Here is a 21,400-nt window from a genome sequence, read left to right on the forward strand (position 1 = left end):
ATCATTTAATGATTTTTTATATTGTAATTCTAATGAAATGAATATATGTTAAATTGAATGATTATCAATTCAACTCCATTGTTTGTAGTTGGTATATGCTTACGAAACATGTTGATTTAAACACACTATATATTGATAAAGGTATAAAGGATGAAAAACAGAAAGACAAATAAGAAATAAATAAAAAAAAGTATTCTATTAAACTCTCGGAGAAGAGAAACTTTACGGAATAAGTTTTGTGAAAAATAAATACAATAATTGAAGAATAATTGAAGAATTTTACGCTGGATAATTTAGAAGCTCGTGAGTTAGATGCTATGAGCGAAAAATAAGATTAATTAGTCAATATAACTCCTACACAAATAGTAAAACACCTGCATACATTGAACACAAATGTAATAAACACAATACCTATACTCTTTTCTAAGCAGACCCTTTGTATGTTATTTATATATTCTTTTGAATGTCTCAATTGTATTCCCTCCCATGCTCTCTGTTTTGTGCTTACACTTATTGTTTACTATTATATACATATTTGATAGTATATTTTCATGACTCATCTCTATTAACATGAATTGTGTGTATAATTTGAAAGAATTTTGTTACATGTTCTAGTTCTATTCAAACCATGTTCATCTCCATTTCAAATTTCCATTTCCATGTCAAAAATTGATGATGATGTAGCCAAACGGTCAGCACATCACAACGACAACTTTTACAACTATCACTAATAAGAGAAATTTTAAGTATTACACCATGATGCTTTCAGGTATAATAAGGGTATTTCAGTTTCATTTTAATGTATGTATGATTCAACGTGTGTCAATCTACTACTTTATAATCTATTTTCTCTTCATTTTTGCTTTTTACATCCATCTTTTAATTATTAAGGAAAACTTCTTTCACTTTCGTAGTAAATTACTAAACTTACTTCTATTAATATAACTAAAACTATACTTGTAATAATAATTTATACATATAATTTTATAATAAAAATAAATTTACTTTAATATTTTAAATCAATAATTAATAATGATACTAATAATAATAATAATAATAATAATAACAATATAATATTTTAATCAAAATCAATTTTGTTAAGGTTTAATGTCTCCGTAGGTCCCTATTTTGGTCATGAATTTCAAATAGGTCCTCTTCATTTTCGGCGTCTCAATTGAGTCCTTGTTTTTGTAAAATTGAATCAATTACAGGCCTGCCGTTAATTTGGACAAACGCCCGTTACGGTATTGGTTAGGTGGCATGGTTGAGTGCAATAACTAATCAGACGTGGCATTTAAAACGATTTTTGTATTAAATAATTGGTATGCACGTATGATTATTCAGTTTTGGGTAAGGGCATACTAGGAAATTTGAAAAAATTAAAGGCCAAGAGGTTTTAATTGACGAATGCACATGAGATTGGGGAAAGAAATTGAGGGTTTTTAATATTAGGGTTCGCGTGAGAGGCCAAAAATGGGATCCTAAGTTCGATCCAAAAATCAGGTGTATCTTTGTTCGATTCGAAGTGGGAGGGTGCGCGTTCTTTGTTCGATTCGAAGTGGGAGGGTGCGCGTTCTTTGTTGGATTCGAAGTGGAAGGGTGCACGTTCTTTGTTCGATTCGAAGTGGGAGGGTGCGCGTTCTTTGTTCGATTCGAAGTGATGGATAATGAAGTGCAAAAGTCGCATTCTTGTTCATCTTGGACATGCAATGGGTGGCGGAATCAAAACTGTGATGTCGTTTTTCGTGGTGGTGGAGTATCTACCATTGATGGTGTATCACCCCTTTGCCTCTGTGGAGACAAAACAGTGGTAAGAACAGCTAGAACTGCTAAGAACAGAGGGAAGCAATTCTGGAGCTGCCCTAAGTACAAGGTAAGAACGTGTAGAAGTAGGGTTTTGTTTGAGTGGAAAGTGGTTTTAATTTTTATTTTTTTCACAGACTGGACATGAAGGTGGTTGCAATTTCTTCAAATGGTGTTGTGAAGACGGTGATGACAAAAGCTATACGAATGTGAAGTGGGAAGAAAAACATGAGTCTTTGTCAAAGACAAGAGAAATGGGAGGTGGATCGAAGATGATGAGTGATTTGATTAAATCTGTCAACGCTGTGGAGAAATGGATGAAGGTGTTGACAGGATTGGTTATTTTTATTTTTTACTTAATATTATTGTAATTTCAATATGGATCATAAATCCATAATGTAGTAGTGTTGATCGTATTCTTAGGAAGAAATTAGCCGGGTTTTTCGGTTTGTTAGGATGGAACTGTTTATGTATCTGACTAGATGTAGTAGTGTTTATGTATATGACTAGATGTGAAGGAATGAAGTTGTGTTACGGAAGTGATAAACATAATAAATTGAGGTTTTGGTTTAATGTAGGAGGTTTTAAGCCTTTTGAAAATTGTTTAATGTTTATTTTATTCACAACAATGTTACATAATAATTAACGCTCGGTCCGGTCGTCCTACCGTGTGTATCGCTCGTCAAACGAGGTCCCTGTTCCCTAGCGTTCGGTTTAGTCGTCCTCCCTCGTGTACCGCTCGTCCACCTACGTCCGTGCTCAAGACCTTTCGGTGTGGTCGTCCTCCCTTGTCTAGCGCTCGTCCAACTACGTGCGTGCTGAAGAGCGTTCGGTCTGGTCGTCCTCCCTTGTCTAGCGCTTGTCCAACTACGTGCGTGCTGAAGAGCGTTCGGTCTGGTGGTCCTCCCTTGTCTAGCGCTTGTCCAACTACGTCCGTGCTGAGGAGCGTTCGGTCTGGTCGTCTTCCGTTGTCTACCGCTCGTCCAACTACGTCCGTGCTGAAGAGCGTTCGGTCTGGTGGTCCTCCCTTGTCTAGCGCTCGTCCAACTACGTCCGTGTTCAAGACCGTTCGGTCTGGTCGTCCACCCTCGTGCATCGCTCTTCCAACAACCTCCGTGCTGCAGACCATTCGGTCTGGTCGTCCTGTATCGTTGTATATAAGACGTCCAAGAAGGAAATTGTAATATAACCAAAACATTGTAATACATCCAAAACAGTTCCTGGTCATTGACAAAATAGTTCCTGCTCATTGTAATACATCGAAAACATTGTAATACATCCAAAACCATACATAGTTGGTATCATTGTAATACATCCAAAACCATACATAGTTGGCATCATTGTCATTCATTAAATTACATAGCAGTAAAACAATTAACCTTGTTCCTTAGACTATTACATAACCAAAGTTCCTTAAACTTGGCATCATTGTCATTTATACACACATCTATAGTTCAGCTTCCTCATCATTCATACAGACTTCAGATAATTGCGATGATGGCATGATTGGTTCTTGGGTTGCTTTCGGGCAACGACTCCTGTTGTGCCCAACCTCCCTACATATCCCGCATCTCTTCCGCAAACCATAAATGAAAGAAGCAATTTAAATATGATTATTACCTTTTGTTGGTCGGAGACAAAAGTAATTGAAGAACACACTTCTCCACCACCAAGATCATCAATCAAAAGTTCCAAAAACCACATCCATGAATCTTTGTTTTCGACTTCTACCACCGCATATGCAATGGGCAACATTTGATCATTTCCATCCCTCCCAACAGCCGTCAACAGCTCACCACCATACTTCCCTTTCAAAAAGGCTCCATCTAATCCAATTATTGGCCTACAGCAGACAAAACTGTCTTTGCATGCCTTCAGACAACAGTAAAATCTCTTGAAAATTAACTCACCCTCATTATTCTCAACATGGACCTTAACTGTAGATCCTGGATTTCTTTCCAACAACTCATGCGCATAATCATATATCCTCTTATATTGCTCATTAAAGGACCCATCAATTTCATTAGAAGCAATAGCTTTGGCTCTATAAGCCATAGACCTTGATATACCTATGTTCCACTTCCTTTGAACTTTTTCACGAATATCAACACCCTTCATCTTAGGATTTTCCTGAACTGTTTTCACCAACTTTTTGCTCAACCACTTGGCGTCAACTAACTTCAGGTTGAACTCCCTGCTGCATGTATGAATGTCTTTTTTAGTTCTCAGCTGCCATGATTTTACAGCCTCCATATAACCAAAGTATATGGTCCATGGGCATTCTCCTTTTGCACCAAAGCACTTCATCCTCAATCTTCTCTTGTCATTTTTTACAAACTTTATATTCCTCCCATTTTCCAAGGCATACCCTTTTACAGCATCTAAAATATCTTGCTTTTCTGCAAAAAAAGTCCCAACTTCCCATGTAAAGTCTACCATACTTTTTGGCATACAAAAAATACCAAACCTCCCATAACCTTCACTGTCATTAACCTCTTCATCACTATCTGTTGCACTAAGAAATTCCTCAGATTTCCACTCAAAATCTGACAATCCTCTATCGTCATGATCATCACATTCAACACTGACATTATCACGGTCATCATCACTATCATAAAGACTTTCTACTTCTACTTCTACTTCGACATTACAATCTACATCACCATCTATATCACATTCAACACTCACATCTACTAGGCCCTCTAAGCACTCATTAATTCCATGTACATCACCTTCTTCAGTAGATGTACTCCAACTACAAAGATAAACTTCATCCTCCACGACTCCTTCACACACATTCAACTCTTGCTCTTCTTCAACCTCATGCAACTCTTGTACGTGACCATGACCTTCAACCTCTACTTGAACAGCACCACCATCTTCTTCACCCTCGTTCACCTCTTCTAAGTCACCATCAACTACATCATTTACTTCAACACCGTCACCATCTTCTTCACAAACATTCACCTCTTGTAAGTCACCATCACCTTCACCATTTACTTTAACAGAATCACCATCTTCTTCAACCTCTTTTTGTACTGTACCATTACCTTCAACTTCTCCTTCATCATTAGTAATGTCTTCAAGCATATGAATGACTTCGGGATCAGAAACTACATGGACAACGTATAAGTGAACTTCACCATTAAGCCTAGCTAAGTTAGCCATATACATGGCACCTCTGTCATCAATCAATTGTTCCAACCTATTTTCCAACACTAAACCCCCTCCTAAACAGTACCATAAATCTTTAAAATTCTCATATCCTAAACTTTTGACTACACTGACAACCACAAAAAAACTCCATGTGTCAGGGTCAAAGGACAAAGTTGTTGTCTCCCTTTCATACTTTACGGTACTATCATTAATGAACTTTCCTCCATGGTGGAACACACACACAATAGCGTCCTCCATTACGCACAACACAACATAAATATATCTACAGACCTATTATGAAAACATATCACGACAAAAAAAATATATATTAAAACAGGCACAGAGATCAAATAACTTTAAACATACGCACTCAGACAAAGTCAAATAACTTTAAACATACATGGGGGACCACCAAAATGCAATCAAAACCAGAGACCAAACCATACATCAATGGGGGACCACCACCGAATATTGTAGTTTCGATTGAATAAAAACGAATACAATAAAGCACAAACACTTACCTTCCTTTAGATGAACCTCCACTGACCACGTGCTTCAGCTTCTTGCTTCCAACAACAAAAGGACCCACAGACACCGCCCACTGCATGCACTCTGCCGCTTCAGCTCGAACTTACGATCGCGATTTTTGGCCTCTCATGCGAACCCTAATAATAAAAACCCTCAAATTCTTTCCCCAATCTCAGTTGCCCTTTAATTTTTTCAAATTTCCTACTTTGCCCTTACCCAAAACTGAATAAACATACGTGCATACCAATTATTTAATACAATAATCGTTTTAAATGCCACGTCTGCACTCAACCATGCCACCTAACCAATACCGTAATGGGCGTTTGTCCAAATTAACGGCAGGCCTGTAATTGATTCAATTTTACAAAAACAAGGACTCAATTGAGACGCCGAAAATGAAGAGGACCTATTTGAAATTCATGACCAAAATAGGGACCTACGGAGACATTAAACCTTTTGTTAATAACATTCAATTTTAACTTATATTGAACTATTATGAATATTTTAAATTATTATGCTAAAGTTTAAATTTAATAACATACGAATAAAATTTAATTAGTAAGACTAATTGTGAATATTAATATAATTTAATTTGTTAATTTTTTTAAATTCATAAATTATTAGCAACAGTAATATCTATTAGTTAACCAAATATTTGAATAATGCTAACAATATATAATTTATATTTTCTTCCATAATCTTATTAATTAAAAATAAAATGATTTTATTTAATCAATAATTATAATTTTATGTAATTATTTTAAACATACATTTCAAATTAAAATCTGAAAACGTAAAATAAAATTTAAAGACCAGTTTATATTTTGACATTGGGTAGGGAAATTTAGGTTTATTAGAGAGTGGACGTAGGGGATGATAAAGTGTATATAACATTACTTAGTCATGCATTACATTAAAAGGTGCCGTAATTCATTGGTCAAAAACCGAATATGATAACCTTGCTTATTCATTTCAAAATGTACATTCACAACACTCTATCCACTATCCTTGCTTGCTCAACCGTTTACAAATTGGAAAATGATACTCGAACAACCAAATTTGACAACATTTCGACACAGCACACGTGTCAGCGTTTGAGCGGTCCACGTTTTTAATGGAAAAAGCTGCTGCAATCTGAGAATTTCTGATCAAACCTGCTTCAACGCTGACGTGGCGAGGACGGGCACGGGCAGTTTAGGGTGTGCGTTTCAAATTTGAATTTTATTTTCTCACTTCGTAGACAGAGAAGCGGCGCGAACAACCAAAACGACTTGTGTGACCTAGACAGAGAGACGAGAGAGTTGGAGAAAGGAGGGATCACGAGCGACAGAGAGAGACGGAGTCCTTGCCGGAGTGCCGTCGTTCACTGTTGAAGGCCGTGTCGGAGAGATCGAACGTCTCCAGCCCGTTCCGTTTCACGGCGGCACAGGTGCGACGTGGAGCGGTCGACGCGAACACGGCATCGTGTTTCCTCCGTTCCGGCCCAGCGACCTAAGGAGGCGTTGAAGGTGTCGCTTCGTCCCAGGTGATTCCGTCCCTGTCCCGGAGTGCCGCCGGAGTGCCGCGGGAGGTTCGCCGGAGTCTCGTCGAAGTTTGGGCTGTGAGGTGGACCAAAAAGAGGGGTTTTCCGGGTTGTCAGTCCCACCCACACCTTAGGCAATCGTCTCTGTTCCAACCGCCACACGTGGCCTTCACTCAAGGTTGGTTTCTTTTTTGATTTGTCAGTGCAATGAATGTTGAATACATGGATGATGTTGTTTTTGGATTTGATTTGGTTATGTATGAAACGTCTCCCAAGTGGATGTTGTTCTGTTACTCATTTTTATACAAGTTCTTTGGTTAATCTTACATTGTTGCTGTAATTCTGTTCGATTGGTAGTCATGGACCTAGTTGGCCTTGCTGTCAAAAAACTTCAACCCAATAACCCACTTCATTAGGCTTTGGTAGCAGTAATGTTGGTGAACCAAGGGTCCTAGAGAATGTATTTTTATGCGAGACGGATTTGTTAATAAAATGTTAAGAAATTGTTCCCAAATTTTGTTGGATTGGTAATATGTTGTATGTGTATGAGTCCCCTTGTTGGGGCTTTAACTTTAGAGGCTGTAATGATTGGCTTATGGAACTGAATTTTGAGATTTTCTGTTGAATTTATACAGAGCAAAAAGGGTTAGGTTTCCAAAGGGCAAGAAAGTGAAGCCAGGAGATGAAGTTGTGGACAAAGGAAATGTCGAGGAGGGTGAAGTTGACTTAACGAATCCCCAAGTAGCTGCCAAAGCTGCCAAAGAGCGGGCAAATCTAAGAAATCAATCTAGTATTTACTTAACATTGTTCTACTTTTCTTTCAGGTGGAGCATTGCAAAATGATTATGTGTATGATGAATCTTCTGGGTATGGGTCTTCTCTTCCATGTAAATTTTGGGAAATAGTCTGATATACATGACATTATTTATCTTTGTTGTAAATTTCAAAAGCAAAAAAAAATCATTATGGTATTAAGGAGGTGGCAAAAGTTGAGGGTTTGTACCCACTTCTTCTTCTAATGAATTCTGTTACGAAAAAGAGCTATTATAAGCTTGTTCTGACATCAATATTTGATGGTCCAGGTACTATTATAGCAGCAGTTTGGGCTATTATTATGATCCAAATACCGGGCTTTATTGCTCTGCAGCATCAGGACAATGGTACAGCACATTCCTTTATCATCTTTTCGTGTGGTTTGTCAATTTTTATGCTGACATCTTTTAGCCTTTGTTTACAGTAAGTGGTGCCAAACATAGATGTGGATTTGGATGTGTCTTTAGTTGTTTGTTAAAATTTAATCTTGATTTGTGATATTTTTTGTTGGAAACTATATCAAGAGATGTGATATGTGTACGTCAATTTATAGATCTTTGGTGGCATAAAAACATGCAGGGTGATTAGTTGTATAATTAACACCTTTGGCTGAGAGGAGTGATAGGTGTAAATTTTACTTGTTTTTGTTGCTTAAATTGTTGTGCTTTTGAGTAAGTTTTAGTGTTAATTGTCATGAAAAAGTATATAATTGTTGATATAAGTATAATTTTCACTGTTTGAATGTTTTTTATGCTTTTGTTTGTTTATTTCGAAGCAGAATAAGGATTGGGAGCGCATCATTTGGCTGTGGGCATCGAGAAGAGGACGCTCGTCCAGCGCGCAGAGGAGGCTCGTCCAGCGCGCAGAGGACGCTCGTCCAGTGCGCAGAGGACGCTCGTCCTATCCACAAATCAGGATCAAGTGCTTGGGTGTTCCTCAAACCATTTACAGCAGATATGTGGTGTGCTACGACTGTCTCATCTTTTGTGATTGGAATTGTTATATGGATTCTTGAACACCGAGTCAATAGTGACTTTCGTGGTCCTCCTAAGAAGCAAATTGTAATTATGTTAATGTACGCCTTTGTAGCGTCATATGATAACCTTTTACGGCCAGTTTATTGAATTTGGTGCAGCAATAGGTGCCCTAATGTTCATCTTTTGTTTAAGATTCTAAATCCATTTAACGAGTTATTAAGGAAAATTAAATTAATTAAAAGTTGAAAGTTAAAAACAATTGACAAAATTATGAAAACTAAAATCTGAAAGCAGAAAACCGAACGGTTCAAAGCATAGAACGAAAGGTTGAAGTATAAATTGCACGGAAGTAAAAACCGAGCTGTAATAACATTGAGACCGAGCGGTCTCCGAAAACGGATTTGAGCGAACGGTAATTACCGAGCGTCCTAACCGCACGGTTCTTATAACAAGGCCGATCGGTTAAGGCAGTAAATCAGAAATGAGCACAATAAAGCCGAACGGTAAAAGCAGCTTAAACAGTTAATGAAAAGGACGAACGGTATTAGGTGACCGAACGGTATGAAGATAACAGGCAATGGAAAATGATATTGAAAACTAAACCAAACACAAAAACGAACGTTAATGACCGAACGGTACAAGAATATTCATTCATCAAGCTAAAGGTACCAAGACCAGAGCTAAACACCGAACGGTTAAAGCAGCAAGGTAAAGACCGAACGTCCATACTGTGACCGAACGGTAGATGTAAGTATAAATGAAGGAGCCATTCGATCTCTAACAAAGAACGAACGGTCGATAAACAACAAGCACGACCACAGAGACAAGCCGAACGTCACAGAGCAAATAAAAATCAGATGAAAGATGGACGAACGATCTCTAACAGTGACGTTAAAGACCGAACGGTTTGACAGGCAGAAACAGTAAACGTGCAGAATTCAAAACCAGCAGAAACGCAATTGCAGGAACAATAAACTCGCACAATAAAGCTATCAGTACAAACGAACGTAAAAATTAAATTGCAAACAATCAACAACAGTATAAATTAAATGGCAGACACACAACAACACAGATCAGATTTCAGCAGAAATTTAATCGCATCAGTAGAATAAAATTGACAATTCAGTAACAGGAAATTAAATGACATTGTTCATTCAAATTAAAATTCATTACAATCTCACTATGCACCTCACAGCACCTCACGGCACCTCTACTCTCATACAACAATCTCACTACCTTACATTATCTGGAGTTGAAAACTAATCTACTGAACTTGAAGGAGAAAAACCGAGAGCCTCCTCCCAAGCGTAACCTTCTCACTCACGGCCTCTCACTCTTTTAAAGCCAAATTCTCAAGTTTCGTTCTGGTGCTGCCTCGTGCGTTTCCAGCCAGGTTGCCATGCTGTTGTCTCCCATTAGCAACCTTTAATGAATTTCTTCCATCACTCTTTTGCTTCTCTGTCAGATGAAGCCATGTGGGGCCCTCCATTTTGTTTACACTTCTGCATGTTCTGCACACCATCGCTGCCCATGCTGGAATAAACAAGGTCTGTGTCAGCTTTCCACTTCTCTCCCATCTCAACATGTGCATCCAATTCGGCTGGACTTGAAGACGGTGTGTGTTGTCGTTGCTGCTGTTTGATGCAGCTGGACGTGAATGCTTCCAACGTTGCAGCTCCCAAGCTTCTCATGGGCGTGCTGCTTGAACTGCTACACGGATGGGGTGTGAATGAACAGAAAACGGAAACTTAATACATAGTATTCATATTCAAGCACAATGAATTTAATTTAAACTCTCTTTAAGAAATGCCAGATATTTGAACTAGACAGGAGGTGACCAACATGACAGTAATCCCCAAATCAAAATAACACAGAATTCAATGTGTAATAACACTACACCAACACAAAAAATGAAAATACATTACACCAACACAATCAACTAAAACAACAAATTGGAAATCATAACAAACATTGTCAGCATTTGTTAAAACACGACAAAAAATACAACAAAAGTATAATAATCATTTATTAATTCATATAATTCGTGCCACATAAAACATCATTTTCAAACACCCATGCTACAGGAACAGAACTGGTACCTTAGGCAATATAAGTGGGTACCTGGGTGACAGTTTTTGCTCACCACGGCCAACTACGTCCACCACTATGATTTTGGGCTGGCTTGTTTGTTTTCCCTCATTTTATCTACTTCTAAGTAATCTGGGAGCACTCATGTCAACATATTTTCAACATATAATTCGTGCCACATAAAACAACATTTTCAAACACCCATGCTACAGGAACAGAACTGGTACCTTAGGCAATATAAGTGGGTACCTGGGTGACAGTTTTTGCACACCAAGACCACCTACGTCCATCACTCTCATTTTGGGGTGGCTTGTTTGTTTTCCCTCATTTCAGCTACTTCTAAGTAATCTGGGAACAATTTCTTAACATTTTATTAACAAAATCGTCTCCCATAAAAATACATTCTCTAGGACCCTTGGTTCACCAAAATCACTGCTACCAAACCCGAATGAAGTGGGTTATTGGGTTGAAGTTTTTTGACAGCAAGGCCAACTAGGTCCATGACTACCAATCGAACAGAATTACAGCAACAGTGTAATATTAACCACAGAACTTGTATAAAAATGAGTAACAGAACAACACCAAATCCAATCCAAAAACAACATCATCCATGTATTCAACATTCATTCCACTGAAAAATCAAAAAACAAACCAACCTTCAGTGAAGACGACGTGTGGCGGTTGGAACATAGACGGTTGCCTAAGGTGTCGGTGGAACTCACAGTGCGGAAAACCCCTCTTTTTGGTCCACCTCACAGCCCACACTCCGACGAACCTCCCGCGGCACTCCGGTGGCACTCCGGGACAGGGACGGAACCACCTGGGACGAAGCGACACCTTCAACGCCTTCCTAGGTCGCTGGGCCGGAACGGAGGAAACACGATGCCGTGTTCGCGTCGACCGCTCCACGTCGCACCTGTGCCGCCGTGAAACGGAACGGGCTGGAGACGTTCGATCTCTCCGACACGGCCTTCAACAGTGAACGACGGCACTCCGGCAAGGACTCCGTCTCTCTCTGTCGCTCGTGATCCCTCCTTTCTCCAACTCTCTCGTCTCTCTGTCTAGGTCACACAAGTCGTTTTGGTTGTTCGCGCCGCTTCTCTGTCTACGAAGTGAGAAAATAAAATTCAAATTTGAAACGCACACCCTAAACTGCCCGTGCCCGTCCTCGCCACGTCAGCGTTGAAGCAGGTTTGATCAGAAATTCTCAGATTGCAGCAGCTTTTTCCATTAAAAACGTGGACCGCTCAAACGCTGACACGTGTGCTGTGTCGAAATGTTGTCAAATTTGGTTGTTCGAGTATCATTTTCCTTTATTTAATAAATTATAGATTACAGCATACCTTGAAATAAATTACAAGTTAGAAAAAGATTCATTAGCATGGAAGGAACTCTTAGTTATGGTTCACATCCTGAGAGACAAGATTTTTTGTCTATGTCCCGCAACAAAGAGAAAGAAGTGCTAGAGGTTATCCACAAAAAAACATATTTGGTAGTCCAGGAAATAATGTTAAAACATTCCCTATAAATACGCAACGCAATTTCAAAGGCCACTTGACACGATTTAGATGCAATCACATCAAACCATGTGTAATAATTTGTCAAAAATAATATAAAAATAAAAAAATAAAAAAGGTAAAGTCATGAATACAAGGCTTCCAGTGATGATAAACTGAAACGCACTGAATTGCAGCTGCCTACAGCCATGAATGCTTTCAGTCCGAAGAGTCAGAGATAAGTACATCTTCACAAAAAAATCGATCTATCTATAAAGATTACAATCTTCCCCTGAAAGGGGTATGTAACAATCTATTTTAAGCTCGTGGTTTTTACAATACAAAGTGAACCGCTATTTCTGGACAAATTAACACGCTAACTCCATCACAATGCTACGATAACGAAAGGAAGTTACCTTCGTGCCACTGAGAGTATGTTGGAAGAATAATTCTAAATCCAGGCAAACAAATTGTCCATATTTGCTTCCACTGCACTGGATAACATGAATAATGAAATATGCAACCAGCCGGAGTCCATCTTAACTAATCCCCTTGGAAATGCTGGATGTTGCATTTATCTTTAGAGACCGCTCAGGGATGTACGTAACACCTGTTCAGACCATAATGTAAACACGTAAGAACCTGAGCAATATCATAATTTGCATTTTGCATCTCTATTAACACTATATGGAGAACAGGGAAACTTTTTCTCATGAAGAATGAAACAATGCACAAAATCAACCAAACTTCATAACATATACTTGTAGAACATATCTTTGCATCAATAAATACCTAACATGATCATCGAGAAAACCAAGAAATTAATGACTAGTCCCAACCAGAACAAGCAACTTACAAAAAGGACCCAAATGAGCGTCTGGCACAAAAATATCATACCTAGGGGATGCCAAAACAAAATCTTATAAAATGAATGACTAAAATTGTTTGGCCTAAGTTAAAGTTTTTTGTTATGATATTGAGTGGTTCTTCAAAACAATCATGACAGTTAGAGAATTAGCAGACTTTTAGGCAGTTCATCTTCTCATAAATCTAATACATGGTAATTCTTGTTCTGAGTGAAGGATTAAGAAGGGAAAGTCTCGTGATCTGTACCTTTTTCCATGACATCAATTTGCAAAGAGTCAAGTGTAATTATGCCATCTGTCAACGGAAGCAGTTCAAGCTTAATGGTGGCTGTTGACTGAGATGGGATACATCTGAAGTAGCCAATACACGGTTTTATATTAATTAGTGTTAGCTTTAACAAAGTCATAAATAAAAATGAGAGCCGACATATTACCCAAGTGGAACTCTACTGTGCAGCCAAAGATGTGTACAACTTAGGCCAGAACTGGGGATGACATCATCATTCATTGAAACTGACTGAGGTCTGACATCATCTTGTTTGTCGTTTTCTTTTAAAGGAGAAGTAAAGCTCCCCCCCTGAGTGGTACCGACATGTCTTTCAACATTTATCCTTCCTAAAAACTCTGTGAAACCAATAAAAGGACTATTTGGACTAGTGGGTGAACTCAGAGAGACAACTGAAGGGGGTGAAGTGAATGAGGCTGGAGCGAGAACTGTCAACGTTAGATCTTCAGATGTCAAATTCGAAGCTTGAAGAGTTAAAACCTGATAAAAGAGAAACTAGGAAGCTAATCAAACTGTAATTTTAGTAGGATAAATATTCAAAACAAACTAAATACGAGCTCCAAATGCAAGTCCAAACTCAAAGACAGTCAATAGTTAAAACATATATTGACCTGCACAGGAAGTTGAGAATTTCTTTCATATGGTCCAGGAGACTCTCCTGAAATCTCGGATGCAACAGATATTATAATATCCCTTGATGTTCGAGGTCGCCAACTGGTTGCTTGCTTAAAGAATAATCTTGATGCTACGTTAAGCATTAAAACAAGGGGAAAACAACCAATTAACAACTCAGAAAATATTAGATAATAGTAGTACACCAACAAAACGAGAGGGCAAAAAAACTTACTTGTATAATTGCATCGACATGACACCATAATGGCATACTGATTGTCAGTTGACACGATCTTTGTTCTATCAGGACTCTTGGAGGAAAGACTTGATTTTGATTCCGAATTTGGAGATTGCAACTTTGGAAACTGAGAGCCTTCTTCTTGTGTCTTAACATTTTTCCACATAGAAGTTGCAGGTTTAAGGATGAAAGAATGCTCTTCACCTCTCCTATAATCAGAAACTTCTAGTTAGATGGTGATGATCGGAGTTAACTACATAAAGGATATAACAAATTCTGAATTTCTCTAACCATATTTTCTGTTAAGCACCTTCTTTTATTCTTTAACAGTTAATCAGATTGATTTATACTCAACAAGATACAAACTCATATATGTCAGAAGAGGGGAAGCAACGGTAATGAATTGGCAGGATCCAATCGTTTCCTTGTCCAAAAGTTAAAAAAACAGTTCCCCCAAATCTCCACGAGGGAAGGGAACTGTATTCTACGCATAAACATTAAAAGATTTCCCAATATTATCCTCCTCATAGCTCTTTTACTTTCTAACATATTATTTCCATGTCCTCCACTTCACCATTCAGTTGGTCAAATATGAAATAATAAATTCAACTATAGTAGTGGCATACACATTAGTATCAAAATAATAAATAGATATATTGCAGAATTGCTATTACACTTTTTAATAAAATTCAAAGGTCACAGATATGTCACCCTTACTTTCACCATACTGCCAAAAGCAAGATTCTCCTTTCTTTCCAAAGCCAATATGGTACTGAAGAAAATTTAAGGCCTTTTCATCACCATTAACATCAGTGTTCTCAATTGCATATTGAACCCCCACACACAAGTACGGCCTTTTGAAATAACATCTCCCCACGGCCCTGCTCTTTAGCAGGTTGGATTGGGTCACTCAGCACAACCATAGGTAATGTAAATTAATAACCAGGGGCACATTTAGCACGAGTTTCTACAGATTAAGATCTTTTAAATAAAACTCAGGTTACTATGAAATTTTGCATTTCTGCTCTTCAAAAGCAAGATTCTCCTCCCACTCCTAAACCTTCATAGGATTAAGAAAGTTTAAGGCCTTTTCCACATCAATAAGAAACATTCATGATACTAAGGAAAAAGTGGCACGTCTGGCTTCTCTGTATTTTATTAAAAATAAATGAAAATAAAAGGAGCGATAATGTAGTTAAACAATAGTGTGTGGTACATTTAGAAAGTGTAGTTATTGGCAAAGTAGAGCATGAGAGAGTAATTACTAAATAAAAAAATAAGATTTTTTGGGTAACAAATAATCACTGGGGTAATTATAGGGATAAAATAGGATATACAAAATGTGTACACTAAAACATCATATCCCCTTTAAATATAGTTATAGATTATAGATTAAACAACAAAACTGTAAATAATAAAATATCTTAGAGGAATCTAAATGGATATTGTACTCTTTATTTACTGATTATGGACAATTGGATTCAAGGTTTAAACTGAATCCCACAAAAACTGACTTCTAAGGTGAGATTAACACAACATTTTTATATGTTAAATATTTCAGCAATACCAGTAGCTAATGTGAGACTAAATCACAACCCTTGAGGTTGCAATAAGGCAACTTCCAAAGAGGTTGAAACTAAAACTGGCTAGGAATGATGTGATGAAGGTAACTTTCCAACACTGTACCTTACGTCCAAGACTTCCAGCCAAAGCAAGGCAAAAATGAAAGTGGCTGAACAATGGATATAGGAAATATTTTGATTCCATCTTAAGAGTTGTATCTAAGGTATAACTCAATCCTGCAAAATTATTGACTTGCAAAACAAGTTTTCTATTTCTCTTATATATATACTTTATTTTAATCATATTACTAGCTGATGTGGGACTAAACTACCACCATTCCAGATTGCAATTAAGACAATCTGTAAATAGGCTACAACTAGAGGCAATTTAGACGACTTTCACATGCTCATTGATGACTTATGCCACCTGAAATAAAAATATGCAACTGAATCTGGTTGTATACAGCATGTTAACAGATAAGTAACAATACAGAAAAGTAAGAAACTTAAGAAAAACCTGAGGGCTAAATTTGGTAAAGAATGGTCATTTCCAGCTTCAATACACGCAATTGGCAGTGATGATGGTGGTCCACTTTTTGTAGCCTCTTCGAAAACTATTGTTATGGCATCTATAAATATCACAATTTCTGGAACATGTGCAGGAGCAACATTCTGGAGAACAACTTATGAAATGTCAATAAAAACAGAAGCTGAAAATAGTCCATAGTATAAATGCCCCCAAAAAAGAATGAGGGAGTAATATTCAACAAAAATACGGGCAAATATGCCAGATAATTTGATTCAATGACATTATAGTTCAAACCTTTATCCGAACACACAGAAGATCCTCTGAATTGCAGTCAGCTGCAAAGGAATGAATCTCTACAGGTTGTATTATTTCAAATTTCCTTCTCCACCTTCTTCCAGGAGTGTAGATACCTTCTAATCCACAGCAAACTGAAAACCTTTCTCGCTCCAATGAGACACCTCTAAAAGATAAAAGTTCTTCAGCTCCACTTTTTTTCTTCAAAATTTTCTGAGATGAGAATTGATCCCAGTCTTCAATTTCAAAGTTTGGCTTAGAACTAGCTGCTTTTAAAGGAGCTGTTGGTGGAGTTATATTCTGGGGTATTGCTGACATGGACTGACTTCTAAAATGGCCACCAAAGGAAAATAATTGAGAGCCAGATGATGATGAAATAGTGGACCTCTGAGAGGCGCTACTAATTCCTGAACTTGAAGAAAACTGAGGAGATAACGGGTGGGAAGCAGGGGGGAGAGAGTTATCTAAAGGAAGTATCCATTTCAATAGAGCTCCACACGGATCCTGATGTGTGTGAACAGAATTGTCCTGGTTCTCAGAAGACAATATGTTCTCCTGATACTTTTCATATTGGAGAATTTCTATACAAGGGTCTTTAAGAAAGTCAACACCAACATTCACCTGTAAAATAACCTGGATCCTTCCAAACAGGAAAATGGAATCAGATCAGTAAGCTGGGTAAAAGAGAATGGCCAGGCATACTTAAGGAGGATAAATTTTCATAAAGATGAGGTACTATACAGGCAAGGCAAATGCCACTACAATATATCTGAAATTAAACATGCTTAAGTAAAATGAAGATGAGAAACAAAGGTTTTAGCCGGTAGTAGCTAATGAAAGAGTGAAACAATACCTCTACATCACAGAAGATATGTTTCAGAAATCTAAATAATGATGATAATTACACAGATCAATATACTCCGCAACAGCCCAAGTAACTTACACAAGGAAATATTTGTCTCCAAATACCCCATAGAAATAAAAAAAGCAGTTAAGAGAAGAATCATAGCAGATCATTCAACCAATTCAGCACAATACTATCAACATGCAGTAAGATTTTATACACTTTTACTAAATGATTTTTACAAATGATAAGCAATCAAGCACTCAAGAAACCCTCCCCCAAAAGCAAGTTGTTAGGGGGAAGGGGGTGTGGCGGAGAACCAAGTCCCTCTGAAACACTCTGCCAGGCATGCACACTAGATGTGAGACTTAAGCAAACTATAATACCCAAATCCTTATCAACACAAACAAAATAAAATGAATTGGATGGTACCCATAAACTCATAGCTCGACATCGTCCAAATGCGGTAAGATTTAATACATTTTAAAAAATGATGTTACGTGAGTTTACAAACAACATGAACAAATGAATTAGATGCCAAATACATTGTCTTTGTTGCATGCAAGGGAAATGAAAATTGAAGCAATCAAAAGACTATATAAGGCTCAAACCCCAAATTGAACTGAAATGTAGCACTCTTCTGAATGTCAAACTTTATGATCCATAAACAAATTTTAGATAAAAAGAATGAATAATCATATTTATAACCACTGAAATTTTATGACACGTACCACTATATCTCCATTTGGTAGCGCACAACGCTTGACTGAATTTCTTGCCACTCCACTGGAAATAGTTGCATCAAAATTTGCTCTATCAATAACTGCACTAATAGAAGATGCCTTTTTTGCAGTCTCTTTAATATGAAATGATGAGATCCTTTGCCCATTTAGTTCAATGGAGTTGGACTTTTCTGAAGAGCCTCGTTTAGACCAAAGCGGCTCATCAGCCTCAGCAATCCTGGCAAAGAAATGAGAATTCTCAAATTTCTGTAGCAACAATGCAGTTTGTCTTTTGTGAACCTCCATCCTTAAAAGGGATTCACCAGCATAAGCATCCCCCTGGTGATTCGTGTTAACATGTTCCAGGTCTTTCTGCTCTTCTCTAGTAGGGTTCAGTTGCTCTTCTCTAGACACTAAGTCATCTCTGTTTTCAATATTTCCATTTTCTTTGTCATGACTGTGAGACATGCCACTTTTACTCATCACAGCGGCAACTTTAAATGGAGTAATAATCTCCATATCCTGCTTACAAGCAGACAGACATGCTATAATCTGAACTTGTTCACCTGAATTCAAAACATCAATTAGATCCTATCAGCTTCCCATGTCAACTGGCAGACCAAATCAGGCATTTAAACACTCTGATTCATGTACCAAAGAAGTAAAGAATCTTACCCGGAAAGAGAAAGGAACGATCTAGGGAGCGAAAGAACTGCATATCTGACACATGATTCCAATCTTCAGGAAGTTCCTCTATAAAAACAAATTCAAAATCAGACGAACCACATTTCATCACATAAGCAGAACAATCCTACCCATAACATAATCAATTATCATAGACAAAAAAAAAACATGTCCTCCTAACACTTTAAACCGAGTGCTAACAAAAACCATGTTGGGTCGAATTTCACTCATGTCCAAATCTGAGTTGCCACTACGTTAATAACAAAGTGATGATCAATGCAGAAGGAAGTATGTCTAAACAAATATTTTCATAATTTAGTCTAGCTAATGCATAAATGATAAATAACTTTGGATAAGCTAAACGAGGGAATTTCTATAAAAGTCGAAATACAAAGTTGATTTTAACATGTTGGAAAATTCAACACATTTTACTTGTAGTTTTCTTGGTTTAAAAATTTATCCAAACAAGACTTAATCAGTTAAGTTCTACACTACATTCTCCTTGATCTCACTCTTTGAGTAGAACTCAAACACACTCCTTGATCTCACTCTAATTTCCTGTTTCATTAAAATAATGAATCAAACTCTGGCTTAAGTAAGGAAGAAAAAAAGAGGAGTTTGTAGGAGCATTGAAAGACATACTGTAAGGAATAGTGATCCATCCTTCCTCTTCAGAAACATCCAAGTGCTTAGCCAAAACGGAGGCGTCGTTTTTGGAAGTGAAACGGAGAGCACCGTTTTCGCCATCGACCTCTCCGTCGAAGCGGCCGACTTGGAGATAGGGGTCCTCGGCTATGAGACTCTCCAAAGACGACACGCTGTCTGCGCGGGGCTCTGGAGTCGACGGAGTTGGAGTCGGAGTCGGAGTCTTCGTGGGACTTGGGGCTGTGGTGGACGAAGGCTTTTCCCTATCGGAGTAGACGTGCGTGGTGGTACGCATCAGGAAATTCATCGTGTGAGTTTGTCTGGAAATCGGAATCCGAGGGTTTAGGGGTGATTGGTGAATTTGAGAAAGTGAATGAGGGTGGTGGTTGGTTGGTTCAGTGAATCAGTGATGGTAGTGAGAATGGAGTAAGGGAATGAGTGAGTGAAGAAGGAATTGAAGGATCGAAGAAAAGGAGAATTGGTACCTCTGATGAAGGATCCAACAGAGAGAGAGAGAGAGAATTAGAGCTCTCTGAGTAGTGCCAACTGCAATCTCGATCTGTTTCCGTTTCTGTTTATGCTACACTCCTCTTCCACCCTGCCGCAACACAATTTCATTCTTAATAAACCACCCCCTCAAACGCATCGTTTAGATCATGCCATACTCTACCTGTCTAATCCTCCTCACTTGGGGGTAATTACGTCAGATTAGACTTTAATTACGATTTAAGGAAAATTACTGTGTTTTTCTTTTTCTGTTTTTCTTGTTCTTATTGTGATTTTAGTGAGATAGTTTTCTGTTCAAAACTCTATTAATTATTATTTTCCTTGCTAAAGACTTCAGAACTAAGATATTTTCAGAAAATTGAATCCAGTTTCACTCGTATCAATAATATTATAAAAAGTCTTTAATGTCTTTTAATAATTTTAGTCCAACTAAACTAATGAGAAAAAAATGTTTTTTTACTGATTAATCGGTAATTAGTAAAGGAATGACGAAGAAATGCATAGAGGGTAAATTTTTGACATAATGATATGTTTTGTAATTATTCTCCCGCAAAATGAGAAAATGCTTTAGGATTTTGTAGGATCCGAATAATATCTGTAGTTTTAAAAATATTGAAAACATAAATTAAATATAATACTTTTAGTTGCATATCAAACATATTTTTCTAACATATATTTTAATTAAACAAAAGTGAATCAAATAACATCTAACCAATGAGACAAGGTTGTTTGAGCAATGGTAATGTCACTTAAGAAAAACATATATAACTTAGTGAAAAATATACATAGCTTGAGCAGTGTTGAATCTTTTGAAAATATTATGAAGTACCAATAGATATATAAAAATTTTGGATTGTCAAATACATAAAATATACAAAAATTAAAAAATTATTTATAACTAATTTATATATAAATAATTGAGGGATGAAAGCTACCCGCAACTTCTAACCTTCGTCATTGAGCTTGAGTGATAAGATCGTTCCATTAGTTTTGTGGCATATCATTTGATACTCATTTCAATGTTTTAGTAATATCTTGAAGCTAATAGAGTGAAAGCTTAAAGGGAGGAAAGGGAACTAATTTGTCTCTTCCTTTCTTGAGTCTTATCCGACTAACAAAATATTGTGAACTAAGTCTATAAAACTATTAGACCCCTAAAACATATAAGAAAAACTAATTGAGAAAAGTTATTCAAAAGGTAGTAAGAACTTTATTTAGATTTTCTTTT

General features: G+C 37.4%; 1 protein-coding gene and 1 long non-coding RNA gene across 2 annotated transcripts; one reads left to right on the top strand and one right to left on the bottom strand.

Moving 5' to 3' along the window:
* Window positions 1-7,650: 7,650 nt before the first annotated feature.
* LOC148206166 (uncharacterized) lies at window positions 7,651-8,438 on the top strand. The gene is made up of 3 exons (XR_015786611.1): window positions 7,651-7,876; window positions 8,092-8,169; window positions 8,402-8,438. It is a non-coding gene; the product is annotated as an uncharacterized LOC148206166 (long non-coding RNA).
* A 4,038-nt stretch (window positions 8,439-12,476) lies between these two features.
* Window positions 12,477-20,273, bottom strand: LOC124821155 (heat-inducible transcription repressor). The gene is made up of 10 exons (XM_047293012.2): window positions 19,663-20,273; window positions 19,012-19,089; window positions 18,346-18,902; window positions 16,771-17,403; window positions 16,465-16,619; window positions 14,383-14,594; window positions 14,147-14,280; window positions 13,684-14,015; window positions 13,497-13,600; window positions 12,477-12,993 (listed from the first exon to the last, which is right to left on the bottom strand). Exons 1-10 carry the CDS (start codon window positions 19,970-19,972, stop codon window positions 12,923-12,925), a joined length of 2,586 nt encoding a protein of 861 aa, XP_047148968.2. The 5' UTR covers window positions 19,973-20,273; the 3' UTR covers window positions 12,477-12,922.
* Window positions 20,274-21,400: the final 1,127 nt, after the last annotated feature.

This window comes from Vigna umbellata, chromosome 1 (assembly GCF_029865625.1).
Source record: "Vigna umbellata cultivar VRB3 chromosome 1, Vumbellata_1.0, whole genome shotgun sequence".
In the NCBI taxonomy this organism is placed as follows: domain Eukaryota; kingdom Viridiplantae; phylum Streptophyta; class Magnoliopsida; order Fabales; family Fabaceae; genus Vigna; species Vigna umbellata.